The sequence below is a fragment of the Carcharhinus amblyrhynchos genome, chromosome 10, assembly GCF_965287045.1.
Source record: "Carcharhinus amblyrhynchos chromosome 10, sCarAmb.v2.hapA, whole genome shotgun sequence".
Taxonomy (NCBI): domain Eukaryota; kingdom Metazoa; phylum Chordata; class Chondrichthyes; order Carcharhiniformes; family Carcharhinidae; genus Carcharhinus; species Carcharhinus amblyrhynchos.
Window position 1 is genome coordinate 64,808,153 of NC_137333.1, and position 20,332 is coordinate 64,828,484.

Genomic DNA, 20,332 nt, shown 5'->3' on the forward strand with positions numbered 1-20,332 from the left:
CACAATGGTTCTGAAGCATTCAGCTCATGCGGAATGCCATATGATTAGGAGAAGTTAAAGTTTTCCTACTGCAGCTCCATGAAATGACCCTGTTCACTGAGCACATGAGCTGCCATCAATGATACAGGATCAGACATTCACATAAGCTCATCATCCTCTAGGACTGTAGGGACTATGGGAATCTGCTGTCTCTCCATGTTAGGGGCCTTATCACAGAGGGTATGTGAACTGCCACCAGCTAGATGTGAGTTAAATGCTCACAGATGCAGTGTGAGAATATATGGAGAGTCCTCACTGCATATTGTCATCATCCTTCATGAATTTAGCTGCTACAAGTGTGTCCTGAGCGTTTGGACATCATAATGTCTTCATAATTGGCATCCTCTCCTTCAAGGACCTCCTCACCCTCATCGCTGCCAATGTCCTCCTCACTGGAGGACATGCGGGCCATTCAACTCAAAATGTTAACTATGTTTCTCTCTTCTCAGATGCTGCCCGACCTGCTGAGTATTTCCAGCATTTCTAGTTTTATTACGTTTCTTGGTCTGATATCTCAGTAAATCATGACAGCCTTGCAAACGTTTACATTTTCTGTTTTGGTTCAACTTTGGACTCTGCATTTCTTTTGCTTTTTGCTTTGGGGAAAGAACACAGATATGACAATACCTCTGCATTAAAGGATTTTCTGTTTTGAGTGATTTTGAAGTAGATACGTCTCTTCTGCTGTTTCAGTGTATGGTGAAAGCACATCGCACAACTGCAGTTTTTGAATTTTTTACAGTTTATTTGATTTCTCTTTACTCTATCAAATTTTGCAGGCTCCTTAGGAAATGCTGAATGGAAATGATGCTCAGAAATCAAAATCTTGGAGATCTGAATCTCCAGATTTGGCACTGATAGTAGTAGAGCAGGTCAAAATGCATTTCCACAAGAACTTTACACTTGTTAAATCTTGTGATTCATCAAACAGTTTTCCTGTAAATAAACCTCCCCAGGTCCATATATTTCCATCTGTATTTGTCATTATGGATATGAATGACAGGGTACTCATTTAGGGCAGGTATTCGTTTCCTTTGACACATGATGAAACATTATTTTAAAATTCTGCCATATCACATAGTTTAAATGACAAGATATGAAAACCACCATGAAAAATAATTAAAATGAGTCTGTTCAGACCATCTGACATCGACTTAGGGACCAAACTTGACAAAGATACACCTTGCCTCGTTAACTCTGCAAAGACCAAGGGATTTCAGTGAAAATTGAGGGTTTACCCACAGTTTGACATAGTCATACTCAAAAGCTTCTTTTACCACATAGCCATCATCCCAGACTTCTGTATTAGCATCTGTTTGTGATCTCTCCCACTGATACAAAAGAGCCACCGAGGTGGTAGCACTGTGGAATTGTCAGACCCTGAGTGGCCATGGGGACCATCAATATTCATTTCAGACCACGTGAAGTCTCATGGCATCAGGTCAAAATGGACAAGGAAATACCCTGCTGATCACCATCTACTGCTGGCCCTTAGCAGATGAATCTGTGCCCATCCATTTCTTCCCTCCCAAACAATACTGTGGGAGTACCTATACCACATAGATTGCAGCAGTTTTAAAGATGAACTCATTACCACCACCTTCTCAAGGGTAATTAGGAATGGACCATAAATGCTGACCTTGCAAACAATGCTCACGTGCCACAAAGGAATTTTAAAAGACACCACTTGGAAAGAGTACTGTGGGTAGAACGGAAGCAGAATGTACACTGCATGCAGGGGCCCCAATGTCCATCACCTTGAATAGCACAGTAGCACCTCTATTAATTCACTCCAGTTGAGTCCTGAAAGGTACAACTGTCAGACTGGGCCTGCAGCCAGTGATGAAAGAACCAACAAAGGCTAAAACTCAATTAACCTGATCCTCACAGCATGTCCATTGTAGATTTCTGTGTCCATGACAGTATTGGTAGGAGTGACCAGTGACCATTGTACAATTCTTGTGAAAATGAATTCCAGTCTTCACATTAAGGACACCCTTCGTCATAGTATGTGACACCATCACTATGCTAAATGAAATAAATTGAAAACAAATGTAGCAGCTCAAAATTGGGCATCAATAAGGTGGTGTGCGCCATCAACAGCAACAACTTGTATTTCCCATGACCAGTTATCTCATGGCCCAGAATACTCTTTAGTATAACAATCATCATGAATCCAGCAACTGTCCTTGGTTCAATGAAGCGTGTAAAGAGCAGCAGTAACACCTCTATTAACTGTGCTAGCTGAGTCCTGAAGGGCATAACTATCAAAACTGTATCAAGTATACCTAAAGGTTAGGTATCTGATAATTGAATAAATCAAGGTTAAGTGTCTATGGATGGGAAGTACCCATTGGATAATGACTTGTGCACATATAAAGGGGCATGACCTCTCATTTATGTATTTTTGAGAATTGTTTTTAAACAGAATATAAAGAGATGTTGTTGGTGACATCTAGAGTTAGGACCAATATGTAGATATCAACCTACGACACAAAACTACATGAATGATAAACAGTGGAAGCAGCATGCCTACAGATCAGATCAAAGCTCTGCTGTCATGGCACATCCAGGCATGAATGATAATGGATAGTTAAACAGCTGACAGGGTCATCTTTTCCCTTCCTATCTTTACTGATGGCAGAGCCCAGCACTGAGTTCAAAAGGCAAAGCTGACGTATATGCAACCATCTTCAGATAGCATTGCTGAGTGGATGATCCATTGTGCCCTCTTCCTGAAGTCACCTTAGCCAATTCATTTCATTCCATGTGATATCAAATACCCCAATGCCTAATTTTGAGGTGGCAGAACTCTAAGCAAATGTGTTGGCCATGTCATTTCCAAATCTACTATTGTGTTATTTTCCCATTTATTAATCAATTGATTCACAAAACGTCAGTAGGACTGCCCTTTTAACTAAAAAATATTAGTGGTGGTATTTTGAAGGATTGCTATTTAGTATACCTAGAATTTTATTATGCAAGTTTAATTATTTATTTCAAGTCTATTAAAAATGACTTACTGAAATCTTTACTTATGATTGGGAATGGTTTATAGAGGGATTACAGCACTTCTTGATGAATAGTAATAACCTAAGCCTAAGAGTGCAGAGCACAATTTCAAAATTTAAAATTGATGCAAGGCTTGGAAGTATTGTGAACAATGAGGAGGATAGTGATAGAATTTAAGAGAATATAGAGAGACTGATTGTAGGCATGGCAGATGAAATTTAGTATGGAGAAGCATGACATACATTTTTGTCAGAACAGGGAGAGATGACAAAGAGGAAATTCTAATGAAAATTCAAGAGCAGAGGGACTTGAGTGTATGTGTATAAACCATTGAAGGAGGCAGGGCAGGTTGCAAAAGCAGTTAATAAATTATACTGAACCATGAGTTTTACAAATAGGAGAACGAAGTGCAGAAGTTATGAATCTTCATAAAACATGAGTTCAGCCTCGACGTGAAGGTTTTAGGAGGGGTGCAGAAAAGATTTATGAGAATAATTCTGAGGATGAGAGACTTCAGTTATGTGGATAAATCAGCAAATTTGGACCACTCTCCATGGGGAAGAAGGTGGAGAGATTTTTTCAAACATGATCAAAATCATGAGGGATCTGGATACCGTAAATGGGGAGAAACTGTTCTCATTGGCAGAAGGTCCAAGAAACCCAGGGTGAATAGCAAAAGAACCAGAGGAGACATGTGGAATAATTGCTTTATGATTCAAATGGTTTGGATCTGGAATGCACTGCTTGAGCCTGTGATTTTCAAAAGAGAATTTGATAATTATTTGAAGAGACAAGATTTTACAGGATTACTGGGAAAAGGTGTAGGACTAGCTGAGTTGCTGTTGCAAAAATTGAAAGTTTTCCCTTCAGTAGTGAAGGTAGTGAGGGATTTTCTGATCAAGAACTATGTTCAGAGAGTTTGGATGTTCTCCCCGATCTTCAGTTTCCTCTGGGTAATCTGGTTTTCTCCCACAGTCCAAAGATGTGTTGGTTAGGTGGATTAGTCATGGATCCCTTATAGGGATAAGACAGAAGGGAGAGCCTGGGTGGGATTCTGGAGAATCATTGCAGAATTCATGAGTCAGATGGCCTCTTTCAGCACTGTAGGGAATCTATGGTCAATAAATGTGGATCATGAAGTTTACAGGGAACTTGAGATGGTTAGGCTAGCTGGGATCATAGGGAATAGAGACTATCAGAATAGAATAATAGTACCAGTGGTTCTGTAGTTGCCCCACTTAGATGAATACTCTGAATGGGAAGTTTTTAAGGGGAATTTATAAGAGAATATTATTGTATTCTATACATTTTTGTCAAGCATACTTATCAACCAAAACTGCACATAAGACAGAAAATGTTGAGTGCATGGAACTGTACCAGTCCAATTAGAACTAGCACAAATTAGTCCACATCCAAAGTCTGAACGTGAGAATCTTTTTAACAATGGATTTGAAACTAAAAGCAGATGCTCAGCACCAAGTAAAAATCAATTACATGTCCTGGCAACTACCCAATTGGATTGAAGGATGTAAAGAGGCTAGTTAATTATGTTAACTAGGAAATGTTGAAGGATATTAATATGTAAAATTATTTAACATTTGAAAAAGGGATAATAAATGAAAGCCAGCATTGGTATGCTACAGGCAAATTCTATAAGACTAATTTTGAGTTTTTTGATCAAGTGTAGATGAAGAGTCTAAGGACTTATAAAGGATATTTGATAAATTATAAAACCTTAATTTGCAAAATTAAATGAAGATGACAAAATTAGCTAAGGGATAGATAACATTAATGAATGGTTGCATTTCAGATTGAGGGAAGTGTACATTGGTGTCCCCTAGGTGTTGGTACTTGAATGACTTTTAAAAAAGATACATTCATGAACTGTATATTCATACATAGGACAATGTTTCAAAGCTTACAGATATCACAAAATTCAAAATGGATTAAACAAGGTTGAGGAGAGTATCAGGCTTTAGGACAGAGACAGAATGGTGAGACTGACGTAGCAAGTAAGTTTAACATGAAAGTGTGGTGATACATTTCAGTCAGAAAAAAAGGTGACAGTTAACATGGTACAATTTTAAAGGTATGCAGGGACAGAGCAACCAGGGAACGTATATACACAATTTGTTGAAGTTGTGGAACAAGTTGGCATGGTAGCAGTAGTTAGCACTTCTTCAGTGTCAGGGATCTGGATTTGATTCCCTGGTTGGGGTTGCTGTCTATGTGGACTTTGCATGTTCTCCTTGTGTCTGCAGGGGTTTCCTCCAGGTGCTCCAGTTTCCTCTCATTCTGAAAGATGTGCTGGTTTGGTGAATTGAGCCGAACAGGCACCGGACTGTGGTGACTCAGGGAATTTCACAGCAACTTCACTGCAGTGTTAGTGTAAGCCTTACTTGTGACTAATAAATAAACTTTAAAGTTGAGAAGCTATTGAAAAGGCAACAGGAATCTGGATTTCGGAGAGACACTACTGGTGTTTATTTGACTGCATGTTTACTGAGGTTGCTGGTGGCAGCTCGATCTGGACGTCACAGTTCTTGCTGGAGAGAATGAAGCTTCAGATCTTTCCTGTCCCTCACCAGCAATGTTAGGTTCACACCCTTCAATGTAATTGACACAAGCCCTTGCTCTATCTTTCAATCATGCCAATGTGATGTGGTTTGCTGGCAGTGTGAGATGGAACCTGGAGAGAAAACTGACCAGTTTCGCTGGGGAGAAACACCAGCTTTCTCACCAGAAACACTGCCATTTTTGGGTAAATGCAAAGGGAATGACGTTATACTAAACCTTTATAAAACGCAAGTTAGACCTCAACGTCAGTACTGTCCAAATCTGAGCACCGCACTGCAACAAGGATATCAAGGACTCAAGATTGGGTGGCGAAAAGATTCACTAGAATTATATCAGAAATTAAAGACTTCAGGTATGCAGTGAGATGAGAGAGCCTAGGGACAAAGGGACTAACCCGAAAGCTTGTGCGTTTACTATCAAATAAATCGGTTGGACTAAAACCTGGTGTTGTCAGACTTTTTACTGAAAATATGATAGCAGAGTCAGTAACATTCAAAAGTTAATTGGATAAACGCTTGAGGTTTTGCAGGGCTAGAGAAAAAGAACAGGGACATAAGTTGAATTGGATAACTTTCTGAACCCCGGCAAGCATGATGAGCTGAATTGATCTCTGTACTTATTGTTTAGCGATTTCACCTTGCAGTCTCACAGGGATGTAGAATGAACTCTTGAGTAAAATATATATTTGTGATTATATAGCACTTAAAAAAAGGATGGATGGATGGATACATAGAGAAATGAGATGAAGGTTTTAATACTGCAAAGTTAGGGCAATAAAATGTCTTCCTTTAAATTGAGGATCGATATGTGGTATGGAGTGGGGGGAATAATCAATTCTGGACTGACTGAATCAGGCTCGAACTTTTAGTCCTCTGGATTTTTTTGTCTTTTACAACTGAAGCTTTTCTTAAAATGAGACCAAGAGCATGGCATTCCAAACCCATAATTGTCCAGTTAAAAAGTATAGCTTGTGCTTTCATAATCTAATTTTTAAGATACAGAGAGTACTATAATTCAGACAATTAGAGATTCAATTCACATTCAGGTTTCTAGAAAATTTTAATCTGGTATTTCTCTAATTTGGTGCTAAAACTACAAATAAATGATTTCCTGTGGTGGGGGAAACGACTGCAAAACCCTGCATCTGAAAAGGATGACATTGTGCTTTGGACTTGAATCTTGAAATATTAAAAATAATCAGACTTATTTTATACACCAAGGAAGAACATATAAAAGTTACTTTAGTAATCGGGGAAACTAATTTTTAGTGTAGCTGCCAATTATGAATTAAGACACTTCAATCTTCACCGTTGCTTTTTCTTTATTATACAGCTAAAATGCCAAAGTTCACAGTTCTTGGCATGCCAGTAGTTCTGCTTCTGCATTGCATTGGGTTGCCTCTTTTCACCAATATCTTTAAATATGAAAACATGCAAAGTCATTGATTTATTCCATTATGAACTTATCTTTATAAAGTTTATCATTCAATTTAAATAGGTTTGCAATTAGGCAAAGCACAAACAAACATAATTCTAATCCAAGATCCAAAGGAAACATTGAGTGGATACCACTTTCAGTAGAAACAGTTAAATTAAAGAAAGTTGTACTCCTTTTGTAGGATCCTTCCAACGATGCAAAGTTGTAACAAGCTAAAATAGTATTTTCAAAAGCCATAAACTGGTACTGGGGATCGATTGCTGTGAACAATATTGGGACGCCTTTAAATACAACTTGTATGCACAGTAACCCCCTCTTTGCAACATCACAATTTTTTTTGCATCAGTTCAAAGGAGAACTGAGGGATTACCAATACATATAAAAATTTGGAAAAATGACAAAAAGTTGCAATTATATATTCAGCAGCACATTTCAGAATTAAAGTACACAAAAATATTCAGAGGTTTTACCACAGTATTCCCCTTTAAAAAAGTACATTTAACTTAAAAACAGCTATTAAGTGTTGTCAGTCTGTTTCCGTTTTCCTTTCAAATACTGCACTGTAAGACTCTCAAAGATGAGCACATTATTTATATACAAGATGGAAGAAACATTTCCCTGGAGACATTTTGCTCTTCTGTTAAGTCTTTAAACACAAATGAGACATGTTTTAGAAATTCTGGATTTAAGCTTAAACCATTGGTTCCTCCAGTTTATGAAAACTCTTACAGCTTTGACTATATCCGAATTGCAAAAGAAAATAAAAAGATAAACTTAACGTTCAGCCACACTATATTAAGTTTCTAGGACATCCCAAAGTACTTCACAAACAACGAATAACTTCTTCCAAGTTTAGTCACTTATGCAGACAACCAGAACCTGGCATTTGTCATTAGGAAATTTGAGCTTTTAAAAGGCAACTATGTGAACTTAAAGATGGCAAACTTTAAAGGGAATAATGTTCATCCAAATACTTATATGGTTCCTGCCTTGCTCACTTCTGAAGCTAACCCAGTTGTCCACTAATTAAAATACTTAATTTAACTGCGCTGAAAGTTGATGTCAGAGAATTTAAGCTTGTGGACAAATTTAAATATAGTAAGGCATTTTTACCCCAGTTAAGAAAAAGGGAAGTTTTGAGTAATGATTATCAAATTACTATCAAAGCAAAGAGTGAACATTAAATCGTAAACACAAAGCATCAAACTGTATTGTTAAAACTTGTGCTCAGCTTTTCAAGGATTGGCAATAGTTGGACCCCATGCAATTATAGATGTTGGTTTACCTTTCTAAAAAACTGGATAGGCAAAGTTAAGTAATTTGCACAATAAAAGCCGACCAGTGTATTTATAAATATATAAATGCCTCACTTTTGTACATTTTCCAGTGCAAGGTCTAACAACTGTGGTCGCTCTCTCAAAAGGAATCTTTTCATTTGACAATGAAGAGGTTCCATATGGAGTTGCTCAAAGTTTTTTTCTGACTTTGGACTCAAGTAATTGGCATTGAAGCAAGAATTCATTACTGCAAGAATATTGGCAGCACTGATATCTTATCAGCTTGATAGCTAATTATGAACAGACAGCTTTATGACACTCAAGCTGACATTGGTGCAGTCACTTTCTGGTGAAACTGAAAACATTTCCAAAGAACTAGAAATATATGGCAACATTAGGATATCCACTTCTAAATTTTTTTTTAAATGACTTTCAATAAAGAGGGGAAGGGAATAAACTTTAAATCATTGCATTCTTCTCCTTAAAGAAAAAGTAGCCAAACAAATTTATTTAAGTACTGGCATCAGGTTTTTAATGTCTTTGAATAATTACCCCCTTAGCTTGCGGGTTTAAAAGTAAACATTGTTTGCTTGATGATCCATTGTTTTCTAGGAACTGAACTTCAATGAACTTCCTTTACTGTCACTTTATTACTGGGACAGTCCCTGCAATGAGTACATCATTTCAGAGAAATAGGCAAGATAAATAATTTAGCAGCTTAAAAAGCACACTTTTTAAGTAGCCCATTTTTCTATTCTGTAAGAATTTTAGTCTCATTTAAATTAAACAGATTTGTATATGACTGTGCTGGTGTAAACAATAAGAGATAATCCTCCCTCCAGCAATAAGCATGACAACATATCTGGTGCAAGGTGGACAATATCAGTATACACATTTACCAGCATATGGTTACTGTGTTAATCAATTGACATTCACAGTCAAGCAATGCATTGCTAAGTTGGAGAACAATCAAATTTTTAAAAATCCATAAGACTATATGAATCAATTCTGAAATGTTGAATTATGAAAAAACTACTTCTGAATATTAACTGGCACTAGGATGTACAGGTCAGTGAAAAGTGCATCCCAAAACACTATTCTACATTTTATTTCCAAGTGAACAGTAAATCAGTAGTGTTTCTAGACCAGTCATACTGTTCCAGTCATTAGACCTCCCCAGGTACCACCCCTAGAGGAGATTATTTTGGGGGAATTTGGAAGAATCTGCTGAAAACTAAAGCTAAGGAAAATAAAAAACCACTACACTCATGCTTCAATGTTAAATTCTGGGTATTTAGGTCACGACTTTCTTTACACAAGAGATCCAATGACAAAATTTCCATTTGTCTTTTAGACACTAAAGAACATAAAAGTATTTTGTTTATTCAAGGTCCCACAGTATCACCTCCTTACAAAAGCTTCAATTAATCCATAGCATAAGAGTGCTTAGTTCAGGCTAATTTACAACTTTATACTCTAGAGAGTCAAATATATAAAGATAATACCACAAAATAATCTAATACTGTACTGTTAGTACAGTAGATCAATTACTCAATGATGTGGTTACTTACCTGTGTTGACTAAAAATTATAGACAAAACCACATACTTGCTAATCCAGTGCTGATTAGTTGTCCCATATGCAATTCTGATTATACATTTTCTCCACCTGAATCAGGTGTAAATGACTATATATCACTTTGTTCTTAATGGGTGTAAAATAAAACAAATAAAAGCTTTTGGAAACAGGCAAATCATTGTGGATACCTCGGCAACATTAACTGAACAATTTCGAACATACATTTGTACCACTTGTAATGCTCTATTACATGGGCCTTGTAGTGGTGCTACTGTTATTACCATAAACCCTGAGCACACAGGTCTAGACTAGCACCAGTACCTATTGATATACTATATCACAGAAAAGGTGCTACATAGTTACAATAACATGACGAGGTTCAGTAAGTTTTTGGTATGGTACCAGAGCAGCAAGTGTCTGATACAATAGCATACACTTTCTAACAATTGAAAAACGCATCCATACACTTCAAGGCCTTTTACCTACAGTCACCCATGAAACTGATGACGATTTCTGTTTCTAATGAAAATCTATAATTTTTTTAATGTGCTTCATCAAAGTACTTTATGAAGTTATAAACTGATATCGCCAAAAGCATTAAGACTCAAGACTGGACAAAATCCCAACATTAGGTGCCGTAGTCAATGAATACATAATAAAATGCTTAATACAGATGCAACTTGAAAACCTTCTCTCCACTTGTAACACTGAAAAGTCTGTAGCTAGCATAAAAGATGGCTTCTGACAAATACTTTACACTTCATAATTAAAGGTGTAGTTTGGTCGGGTAGCAAAGCATTATTGCTCTCCCTTTAGTTCTCTTTCACTCCAACTTGTTATGATGACTGCCTTGCCTTCTGCCACTCAACAAATTCATCAAGAAGCACTGGCCCTGAAGAGAAAACAAGTTAAATTACAATTTTGTTGTGGCTATATTAGAATAAATGCATAATCCTATTTATGGGAAAGAAACTTACATGCACCATCTTCATCATAGTTGCTTAGGTCTGCAAGTACAGTTCTGCTGAACTCCAATACATTGAACCACTGATCCTTATTCATAACTCTGTATTTTGATTGCTGCAAAGAGTTCATATGCTATTATGAAAAACATTTACTTAATAAACCTCAGTTATTTAATTATTATATTTCAAGTCGTTGGGATTATTTTGCCATGATTTGAGTTTTTGAAGAAATAACAATTTACCTCCAAAAATTGGTAAAATGCAGAGAACAGAGCCCATGTTCTTCCCAGGAGCAGAGCTAACATAGACTTAGCAGTATCAATATCAAGGCTACGTTGGTCTTTATCCTAGAAGTGAAAACAGATGTTTTGAATTTATGATATCTTTCAAAAATATTAAGGAACAATCCAAAGATCCATTCAAAGGAAGAATATTTATGTGCATCTTACCCTAGCAAAATCAAAGGCATATCTGTAAATTTGTTTGAAAGCTGACAGATCATTCAGTTGTGAGCGCAAATAGTCAAATTTGCTCTGCAACCTTTCTGTGCAGTCACATCTAGGTTAAAAGAAATACAGAATTAGGAATTTCTTAAGAACTGATACAAAAGATAACCTGGAAGCTAACATACAGGCTTAATAGTATTAAGAATAAGCCGTAGCTTATAGTTAGGGAAAATCTACGTAGGGCATCACAGTTGAAAACAGGGATGGACTGTTACTCATTCAATTTATTTTAGAACAGACACAATCAGATTCCTTACTGTAATGAGGTCATTCCTTTTAGCCATTCTTCTTTAGTGAAAAATCCCATGTTCTGAGCCTCTAGCTTCCACGCTAATACTAACATGATAATCTGCAGACCAAAAAAGTTAGGATAATTTTTGAACAGAGGTTTTAGCAACAATTTTCAGCAGCCATCACAATCAGATCTAGAGTTTTTTCTCTCCTCTTCAAAGTTCTACCAATTCAGTATAAAGTAACTAGACTTAATTCTTAAATTAATTTTTCCATAATAAAACTACATTTAGGTTTAGTCTACATTTGTATAAAGCTTATAAACTGACACTTGCAAATTCAGCTCACAGATAGCTACAGCAGGCCAGTATAACAGAATCTAAATCAGTTTACACAGTCTGTTTTTTTAAACCCACAAACAGGTCAAAGCCAAGGGAAAAAGGAAATTGCTAAATTATGTCTCCACCCAACCTTCAGCTACATAATTTAGTACTGCATATAGAGAGATTTTAATGTAAACTTGAAAATATCAGAAAACAAATTATTTAGTAGTTATCTGCGCAAGTTGGCTGTTGCATTTTCCTCTGTTACAACTGTGATTACACCACAAAAAGTACTTTAATGACTGTAAAGTATTTTGGACATCCTGAGGTTATGAAAAGTGCTCATATGCAAGTTCTTTCTTTTTTAACAGAGAGGGAGATACTACTGTGGGGAAAATGTTAGCCAAATTCAGATGTAGCCAATGTTGTGGAGCTGGTCCGCGAAGCAGTGGTATTTATAAAAAGGAAACTTTTGGACTGTAGGTCTTTCTTTCTCGACAACTCCCCATCTTTCAATCCCTGTATTCCAAATCTTATTCAAGATGATAACATGAATATCTTATTCCACAAAATTGTGTCTTGGCTATAAACTATCAGAAACAGTTAACTCAATAGCTTCCCAAGCTGCCTGGCCGTATCTTTGGTCCTGGATCCTAATCAGAAAAGTCAGCGCTCAAATATTGCTGAAAAATGTAATTTCACACTCCTGATTGAGATGGAAGAATGAAAATGCCACTGAGTATCATAGGCAGCCTGAATGCTGCTGGGATGCTTGAGCTGAGCCAAGTCTGTGGAGCCCTCTTCACACCAGAAATGGTACCAGGTCAAAGAGATTTACAATATCTGATCCACCACTTAACTAGTACAGCTAATAATCTAGTTCACAAAAGTAAATAATTACGCTTAGTGTACTACATTCATTGCTAAATTAAACCTATTTGTGGATTTTTGTGCCATTATATTTTATTTTAAAACCTGTATAGTTGGCATGCTTGCTATTAAAATAGGCACAAACTGCCTTACTGCAAGTCTCTAAAGCATTTGAGTGAGTCACTGCATACACGGTGATTGTGGAATAAAAGTTTGAATGTTGATACAGTAAATGCCTGAGGACTCCTATTTCCTAGTGCAAGTGTGTCTTTTAACATCACCATGATCAACAATACTAATAAGGATGCTCTACAAAATTGAAAATTAGAGCACCATCTAAAGGATTGCATGTTTCCTGCAAGTTCAAGCACCAATATTGTATTAAGACATTGAGGTAAATATAATTTAGTGGGAGATGATCAGCCATGTAGACAGCTGCCTAAACCTTTAATAGATAAGGTTATAAATATATTTTATATTAAGCAGCAGCAGAAAAGAAAGTGATCAGAAAGTAAATATGATAAAAGTAATAGCACAGAATTCAGAGCCAACCCACTTCAATACCTGCCTGAAACTTTAACAGCTAACCAGTGTAAGTATAGATTACATTAAGCAGCAGCAATGAAAAGTGATCAAAAATAAATCCAAGCAAATAGCACAGGATGTAAATCTTTAATTCAGGTTAGAAAGATGAAAGGCTCTCCATTACATATGGCTATAGGGTCACATTACGTGCACACAAGATGAATTGTTACTGTTACCGTGCGTATTTATCACGTCACGATAACAACTGGTATTTATACAATGCCTTTAATATAGCAACACATACCAATGCGTTTCAGAAGGGAGTTTTTACATGAAGCCACATTAAGCAATATTAAGACAGGTAACCAAAGGTTCAGATCAGAGTTAGATTTTAAGCAACACCTCAAGTACAGGGATTTGGGGAGAAAATTGTCGAACATTGGGCCTCAGTATCTAAAGATGTGGCTGTTATCTGCAAATGATGTTCATATGTTAAATTATTGGACAAGGGAAGACAAGAAGAAATCAGCAGAATATAGCAAATTAATTTTTAACAATTTTTTGAGGTTATGTTCAAAACATTTTCTCCAAATGTTTCCAAAAAGTGTACAAAATACTATTCCTGTGTGCTGTGCACTTAATTCAAGCCTCAGAAACCTGGACAATAAGTAAATGTGGATGTCAAGACATAGGCTGAAAATTGCTTTGACAAACCACGAGTCAAATGAAGTGCTCAAAATTGCAAAAATAAAAATGACTGATAAATGTGACATTGGGAAAGGAAAAGGCCAGAATTTTGGCGATTTGATAAAAGCTGAACACCTACAGGGCAGTGTGGAGGGCAGCAAAGAGGGGTCAACAGACAGACTAGCATGATGCTTCTTGACAGCAGATCCCTTGGTTGGAGCAACTATGAGCAGCAGCAGCTGGTTACAAAAACAAGAATTAGAGATGTCCTGAAATTTTGAGGAATAGGATACTGATCAGAATTGCCGATATTGGACTAAAATTGTGTATTGGAACATGTTCATTTCAGCTATTTATCCAGGCTAGCCGATAAAATGCATGTCTGCATAACAATGCATCTTAGGGAAATTACAAAATAAAAATAAAGTTCAGTATATGTGCATGAAATGCATTTTCTAGGATATTATTTTCTTACAACATGGGTCCACAAAATTTATGAATGCACGGCTTGGATAAATCCTCAAACAGCTTTTCTTTGACAGTCAGTAGATAAATGCATGCTAACACATTTTGTTCAACATTTTTGGATTAAGGCAACAGTCAGGGTAGCCAGCAACATGCCACACTCTTCTGGTCTATTCCTTTTGCAAAAATTAAGAAAATCTTTACGTTTTCAGAACGCTATTAGCTTTTACCTTTTTAGGGCAAGATATTTGCACTTTAGTACTAGGTAAGTGAAATGTAATTTATAAAGATAGAAATTCATCTAAAAAATGGCAGCACGTTTACAAACATCACAAAAGGCTCAACACAAAATTAAAAACCAATTACTGACTCCCAAACTGAAAAGGAAAACTCCTTTATGTAATTAAAAGGAAAAATCACGTACTATAACTAGAACCTACATTTCGTACAAGTAACTTTATTTAGTAATTATTTTAATTAATTGTCTTTTCAGTAATTGTTGACTTCCAAAAAGGAATTTAAACTTACATTTTCAGGCTCCACGCCTATATCTTCACAAAATTTTTCCATTCCCTCAGGGCCAACAACTTCATCTGTTCCTTGAAGAGAGAATGGGAATTATGTATTCTATCCAAATCTCATTTCTAAAATGATTGGTAGTCATGCATGAAGTTCAACTAATCTTTTAACCCATATATATATTCTTCTAGAATCCTGTAAAGAATCAACTGATGCATCTGGATAAAAATCAAATCAGCAACAAGTGTGCATGTGGCTTTCTCAAAGGGAAGCCTGCTCAGTGCAGCAATTAACTTGACCTAAATGTAACAGTTTCAGAAATAACAAGGGCAAAAACTTCAACAGATCAACATTTTGAAGACACTGATATACATTTTAGCCAATCTAAACTAATCCGACAGGTTTCCACTCAAATTTTCAATGTTTCTTGAAATAAGCTTTTTGTCAGTCTAAATACAGTTGCTACAAGAACAGGTCAGAGGCTGGGAATCCTGCAGAAGGTCTTCGCTTCCCAAAGTCTGTCCATCATCCACAAGTTAGGAGTGCAGAGGAATACTCTCCAATTGCCTGGATGAGTGCAGCCCCAATAGAATTCTATAGTCTCAACACCATTCAAAACAAAGCAGTCTGCTTCATGGACATCCCATTTATTACCTTACAACATTGACTCCCTTACCACCAGTGCATGATGACAGCAGTGTGCGCCATTGACAAGGCTACTGCAGCAATTCACTACGGCTCCTATGACAGCACCTTCCAAACTTGCAATTTCAGCCACCTCCAAGGGCAGGTGCAGCAGACGCATGGGAACACCCCCACCTGCAAGTTCCCCTCTAAGCCACACACCATCCTGACATAGAACAAAATTGCGTTTCCTTCACTGTCGCTAAGTCAAAATCCTGGAACTCCCTCCCTAACAGCACTGTGGGTGTACCTATACGATATGGGACTGCAGTGGGGTTCAAGAAAGCAGCTCACCACCATCTTCAAGGGAAGTTACGGTTATCCAATAAATACCAGCGGCCTATTCAATGATGTCCACATCCCGTAAATGAATAAATAAAAATGGATAAAACATGGAATTTTCTTGAAATTGATAATGAACTAGAACATCCTTGCCTGTTGCCAGCAAAAAGCAATTATACAAGATTGAAGAAAACCCAGACCCAAAAAATAAAACTCACATTGAAAACTAAAATTCCTAAGACTCCTTGTGAAATCACATTTGTGGCATATAGTTTACATTTTGTCAATCTTTACAAAGCTTGAGGTTCCACATGGCATTAACTTAGTTTTCACAATGAATACAAAATAACCAATTCCAAAGGGCTTCAGTTACCTTGTGAGATTGTACTACTAAAGCAGATTTGAGACGATTTAATACTGCAACAATGTAGCTTATTCTAGACATTTTAAAACAAATTTAAAAATGCACCAATTGCCTCAAACCAGACCTATCTTTTTGATTGGATCAAATTAGCATGTATAACGACAGGTTTGCACAAAAACAATATTCTCAATTGATCCCTGAGGATACTAGTGGAAACAAGTTGTTCAAGCTTCATCTTGAGGCACAGCCTCAAGATAAAGGGGGGGCGGTTTAGAACGGAGTTGAGGAGGAACTTCTTCACTCAAAGGGTGGTGAATCTCTGGAATTCTATGCCCGTTGAGGTGGTGGAGGCTGCCTCGCTAAATATTTTTAAGACGAGGGTTGATGGGTTTTTGATAAGCGAGGGGATTAAGGGTTATGGGGAGAGGGTGGGAATGTGGAACTGAGCCACGACAGATCAGCCATGATCTTACTGAATGGCGGGGCAGGCTCGAAGGGCTAGATGGCCTACTCCTGCTCCTATTTCTTATGTTCTTAAGAGCATATCATTCATCTTACTGTCTTCTCAAATTGCCATGAGGTCACTGAATTGTAGCAACCAGTGCAATAAACTCATACAGACAAAAGCAAAATGTGATAGATGCTGGAAATCTGCAATAAAATCAGGAATTGTTGCAAACATTCAACAGATCAGGCAACATCTGTGAAGAGAGAAACAGAATTAATCTTTCAGATCATTCATCTTTCATTAAAACAAGAAAAAAAATTAGGAATCCGACAGGTTTAGAGCAAGTGAAAGATGGTGGGTTGGAATGAGTGGCAGAGAAGGGAAAAAACAAGAGGGCATGTCAGAGATAGGGTTGAAGGCAGGTGAGATCAGATGAAAATAGGGATGATATAGAATACAGGAACAAGATAAAGAATCTGGTGAACTGGTATGGCGACAATAACCTCTCCCTCAATGTCAACAAAATGAAGGAGATTGTCATCAAAGCGTAAAGGAGAACATGCCCCTGTCTACACCAACGGGAACGAAGTAGAAAGAACATAATAAGAACATAAGAAATAGGAACAGGAGTAGGCCATCCAGCCCCTCGAGCCTGCCCCGCCATTCAATAAGATCATGGCTGATCTGTCGTGGCTCAGTTCCACTTTCCCGCCCTCTCCCCATAACCCTTAATCCCCTCTCTTATCAAAAACCCATCAACCCGCGTCTTAAAAATATTTAGCGAGGTAGCCTCCACCACTTCAACGGGCAGAGAATTCCAGAGATTCACCACCCTTTGAGTGAAGAAGTTCCTCCTCAACTCCGTTCTAAACCGCCCCCCCTTTATCTTGAGGCTGTGCCCCCTAGTCCTACTGTCTTTTTTGAGCAGGAAGAGTCTCTCCACCTCTATCCTATCCATCCCATTCATCATCTTATACGTCTCAATGAGATCTCCCCTCATTCTTCTAAACTCTAACGAGTACAAGCCTAGTTTATTCAGCCTCTCCTCATACCTCAACCCCCTCAACTCCGGTATCAGCCTAGTAAACCTCCTCTGCACTCCCTCCAAGGCCAAAATATCTTTGCGCAGGTGCGGCGCCCAAAAATGCACACAGTACTCCAGCTGCAGCCTCACCAATGCCCTATACAGCTGCAGCAAGACCTCCCTACTTTTATATTCAATCCCCCTCGCTATGAAGGCCAGCATCCCATTCGCCTTCCTGACCACCTGCTGCACCTGCAAGCTGGGTTTTTGCGACTCATGCACAAGGACCCCTAGGTCCCTCTGCACCGTCGCCTGCTGCAGTTTTTCGCCACGTAAGTAATAATCCTTCCTACCATTATTCCTACCAAAGTGGACCACCTCACACTTGCCAACATTAAATTCCATTTGCCATTTCCTGGCCCATTCGCCCAGCCTATCTAGATCCTTCTGCAGACTTTCCACACCCTCCGCACAATTTGCCGTTCCCCCAATCTTGGTGTCATCAGCAAATTTCGACACCCTACACTCGGTTCCCTCCTCCAGATCATCTATATAAATGGTAAAAAGCTGAGGCCCCAGCACCGACCCCTGGGGCACTCCACCAGTCACCATCCGCCAATCCGAATAGCACCCGTTGACCCCCACTCTCTGCCTCCTATTTGACAACCAATCCTCTATCCACGCTAACACCCTACCCCCAACTCCATGTCCCTCGACCTTCTGCAATAACCTCTTGTGAGGTACCTTGTCAAACGCCTTCTGAAAATCTAGAAAGACCACATCCACCGGCTCTCCTCTATCCACTGCCCTAGACACATCCTCATAGAACTCCAGTAAATTTGTCAGACACGACTTCCCTTTAATGAAACCGTGCTGCGTCTGCTCTATCAAGCAATTCCCTTCAAGATGCCTCGCAATTTCCTCCTTAATGACAGACTCTAACATTTTACCTACAACAGACGTTAAACTAACCGGCCTATAATTCCCCGCCTTTTGCCTGGCACCCTTCTTAAACAACGGCGTAACATTAGCCTTTTTCCAATCTTCCGGCACTTCCCCGGAATCCAGCGACGTCTGGAAAATAACCACCAAGGCATCCACCATCACCTCCGCCATTTCTTTCAGAACCCTCGGATGCATTCCATCCGGTCCTGGGGACTTGTCCACAATCAGCCCCTCCAGTCTGTCGAGCACCACCTCTCTAGTAACAGTAATGTCATTAAGACCCTCCAGTCCTACCACCTTTCCATCACTAACACCCGGCAAATTATTCACGTCCTCCTCCGAAGACAGAAACAAAAAAGTTATTCAATACCTTAGCCATATCCCCATCCCCTACCACTAGGTCCCCTTTCTCATCCTCTAAAGGACCAACATTCACCCTAGCCAGCCTCTTCCTTTTCAATATATTTATAAAAACTCTTGCTATCCTTTTTCATATAAAGCGCTAGCCCAGCTTCATAGTTTCTCCTACCCTTCTTTATCAACTTCTTTGTCAATCTTTGTTGACATTTAAACCTCTCCCAATCCTCTTCTCGCCCACTACTCTTAGCTACTCTAAATTCCTCCGCTTTTAATTTTACACTTTCCTTCACCTCCTTCGTTATCCACGGCTTATTACCTCTCCTCCTACGGTCCTTTTTGACCATCAGAATAAATTTCCGCTGAGCACCAAGAAAGATCTCCTTAAAGATCCTCCACTGCTCCTCAGCAGACCCTCCCTCCAACGCGCTCCCCCAGTCCACATTCGCCAATTCTTCTCTCATCCTACCGTACTCCCCTCTATTCAAACAAAGTACGCGTGTCCAGGAACCCACTTTCTCCTCCTCCACCTGCACCAGAAACTCCACCATACAATGATCACTCTCCCCAAGAGGATCCTTCACCACAAGGTCCCTAATTCTACCCGCCTCATTACATAGCACCAGATCCAAGATAGCTCGCTCCCTCGTCGGCTCCAACACACACTGTTCGAGGAAACTATCCCGGCAGCATTCCAAGAACTCCTCCTCGAGCCCACCACGTCCAACATGGGTCGACCAATCAATATGCAGATTGAAATCCCCCATAACTACGGCCGTCCAATTCCTGCACGCCGCACTTATTTGCGCGTTAACAGCCCGCCCCACCTCCAGATCATTATTCGGGGGCCTATAGACGACACCCACCAGCGTCTTCCTCCCTTTGCTGTTCCTAATCTCCACCCACAACGATTCCACCCTCTGCTCCTTGGCTCCAATATCATTCCTTGCTACCACCGTGATGCTATCCTTAATCAGCAGAGCTACGCCCCCCCCTTTTCCCTCCTGCCTATCCTTCCTAAACACTTGATAGCCCTGTACATTCAGCTCCCAGTCCCTGTCACCCTGCAGCCACGTCTCTGTAATGGCCACCAGATCGTATCCATTTGTGTCGATCTGCGCCACCAGCTCATCCACTTTATTCTGAATGCTTTGTGCATTCAGATAAAGCGCTTTCATCCCAGCCTTCACCTGGACCCTATTTGCCGTAACGCCACCA

General features: G+C 38.9%; 1 protein-coding gene across 3 annotated transcripts in view; it reads right to left on the minus strand.

The window, feature by feature from the left end:
• Positions 1-6,801: 6,801 nt before the first annotated feature.
• dcun1d5 (DCN1, defective in cullin neddylation 1, domain containing 5 (S. cerevisiae)) overlaps positions 6,802-20,332 on the minus strand; it is a 34,290-nt gene continuing 20,759 nt past the window's right edge. For 2 of the 3 annotated variants that reach the window (XM_080197212.1, XM_080197213.1), the window contains exons 6-11: positions 15,020-15,090; positions 11,648-11,739; positions 11,334-11,442; positions 11,127-11,231; positions 10,897-10,999; positions 6,803-10,811 (exon numbers count right to left, since the gene is read on the minus strand). In XM_080197212.1, the coding sequence (XP_080053338.1) occupies positions 10,756-10,811; positions 10,897-10,999; positions 11,127-11,231; positions 11,334-11,442; positions 11,648-11,739; positions 15,020-15,090 (536 nt within the window). In that variant the 3' untranslated portion in view covers positions 6,803-10,755. Of the gene's footprint in view, positions 10,812-10,896; positions 11,000-11,126; positions 11,232-11,333; positions 11,443-11,647; positions 11,740-15,019; positions 15,091-20,332 lie in introns of all 3 variants that reach the window. The other variant, XM_080197214.1, reaches the window with a different exon arrangement.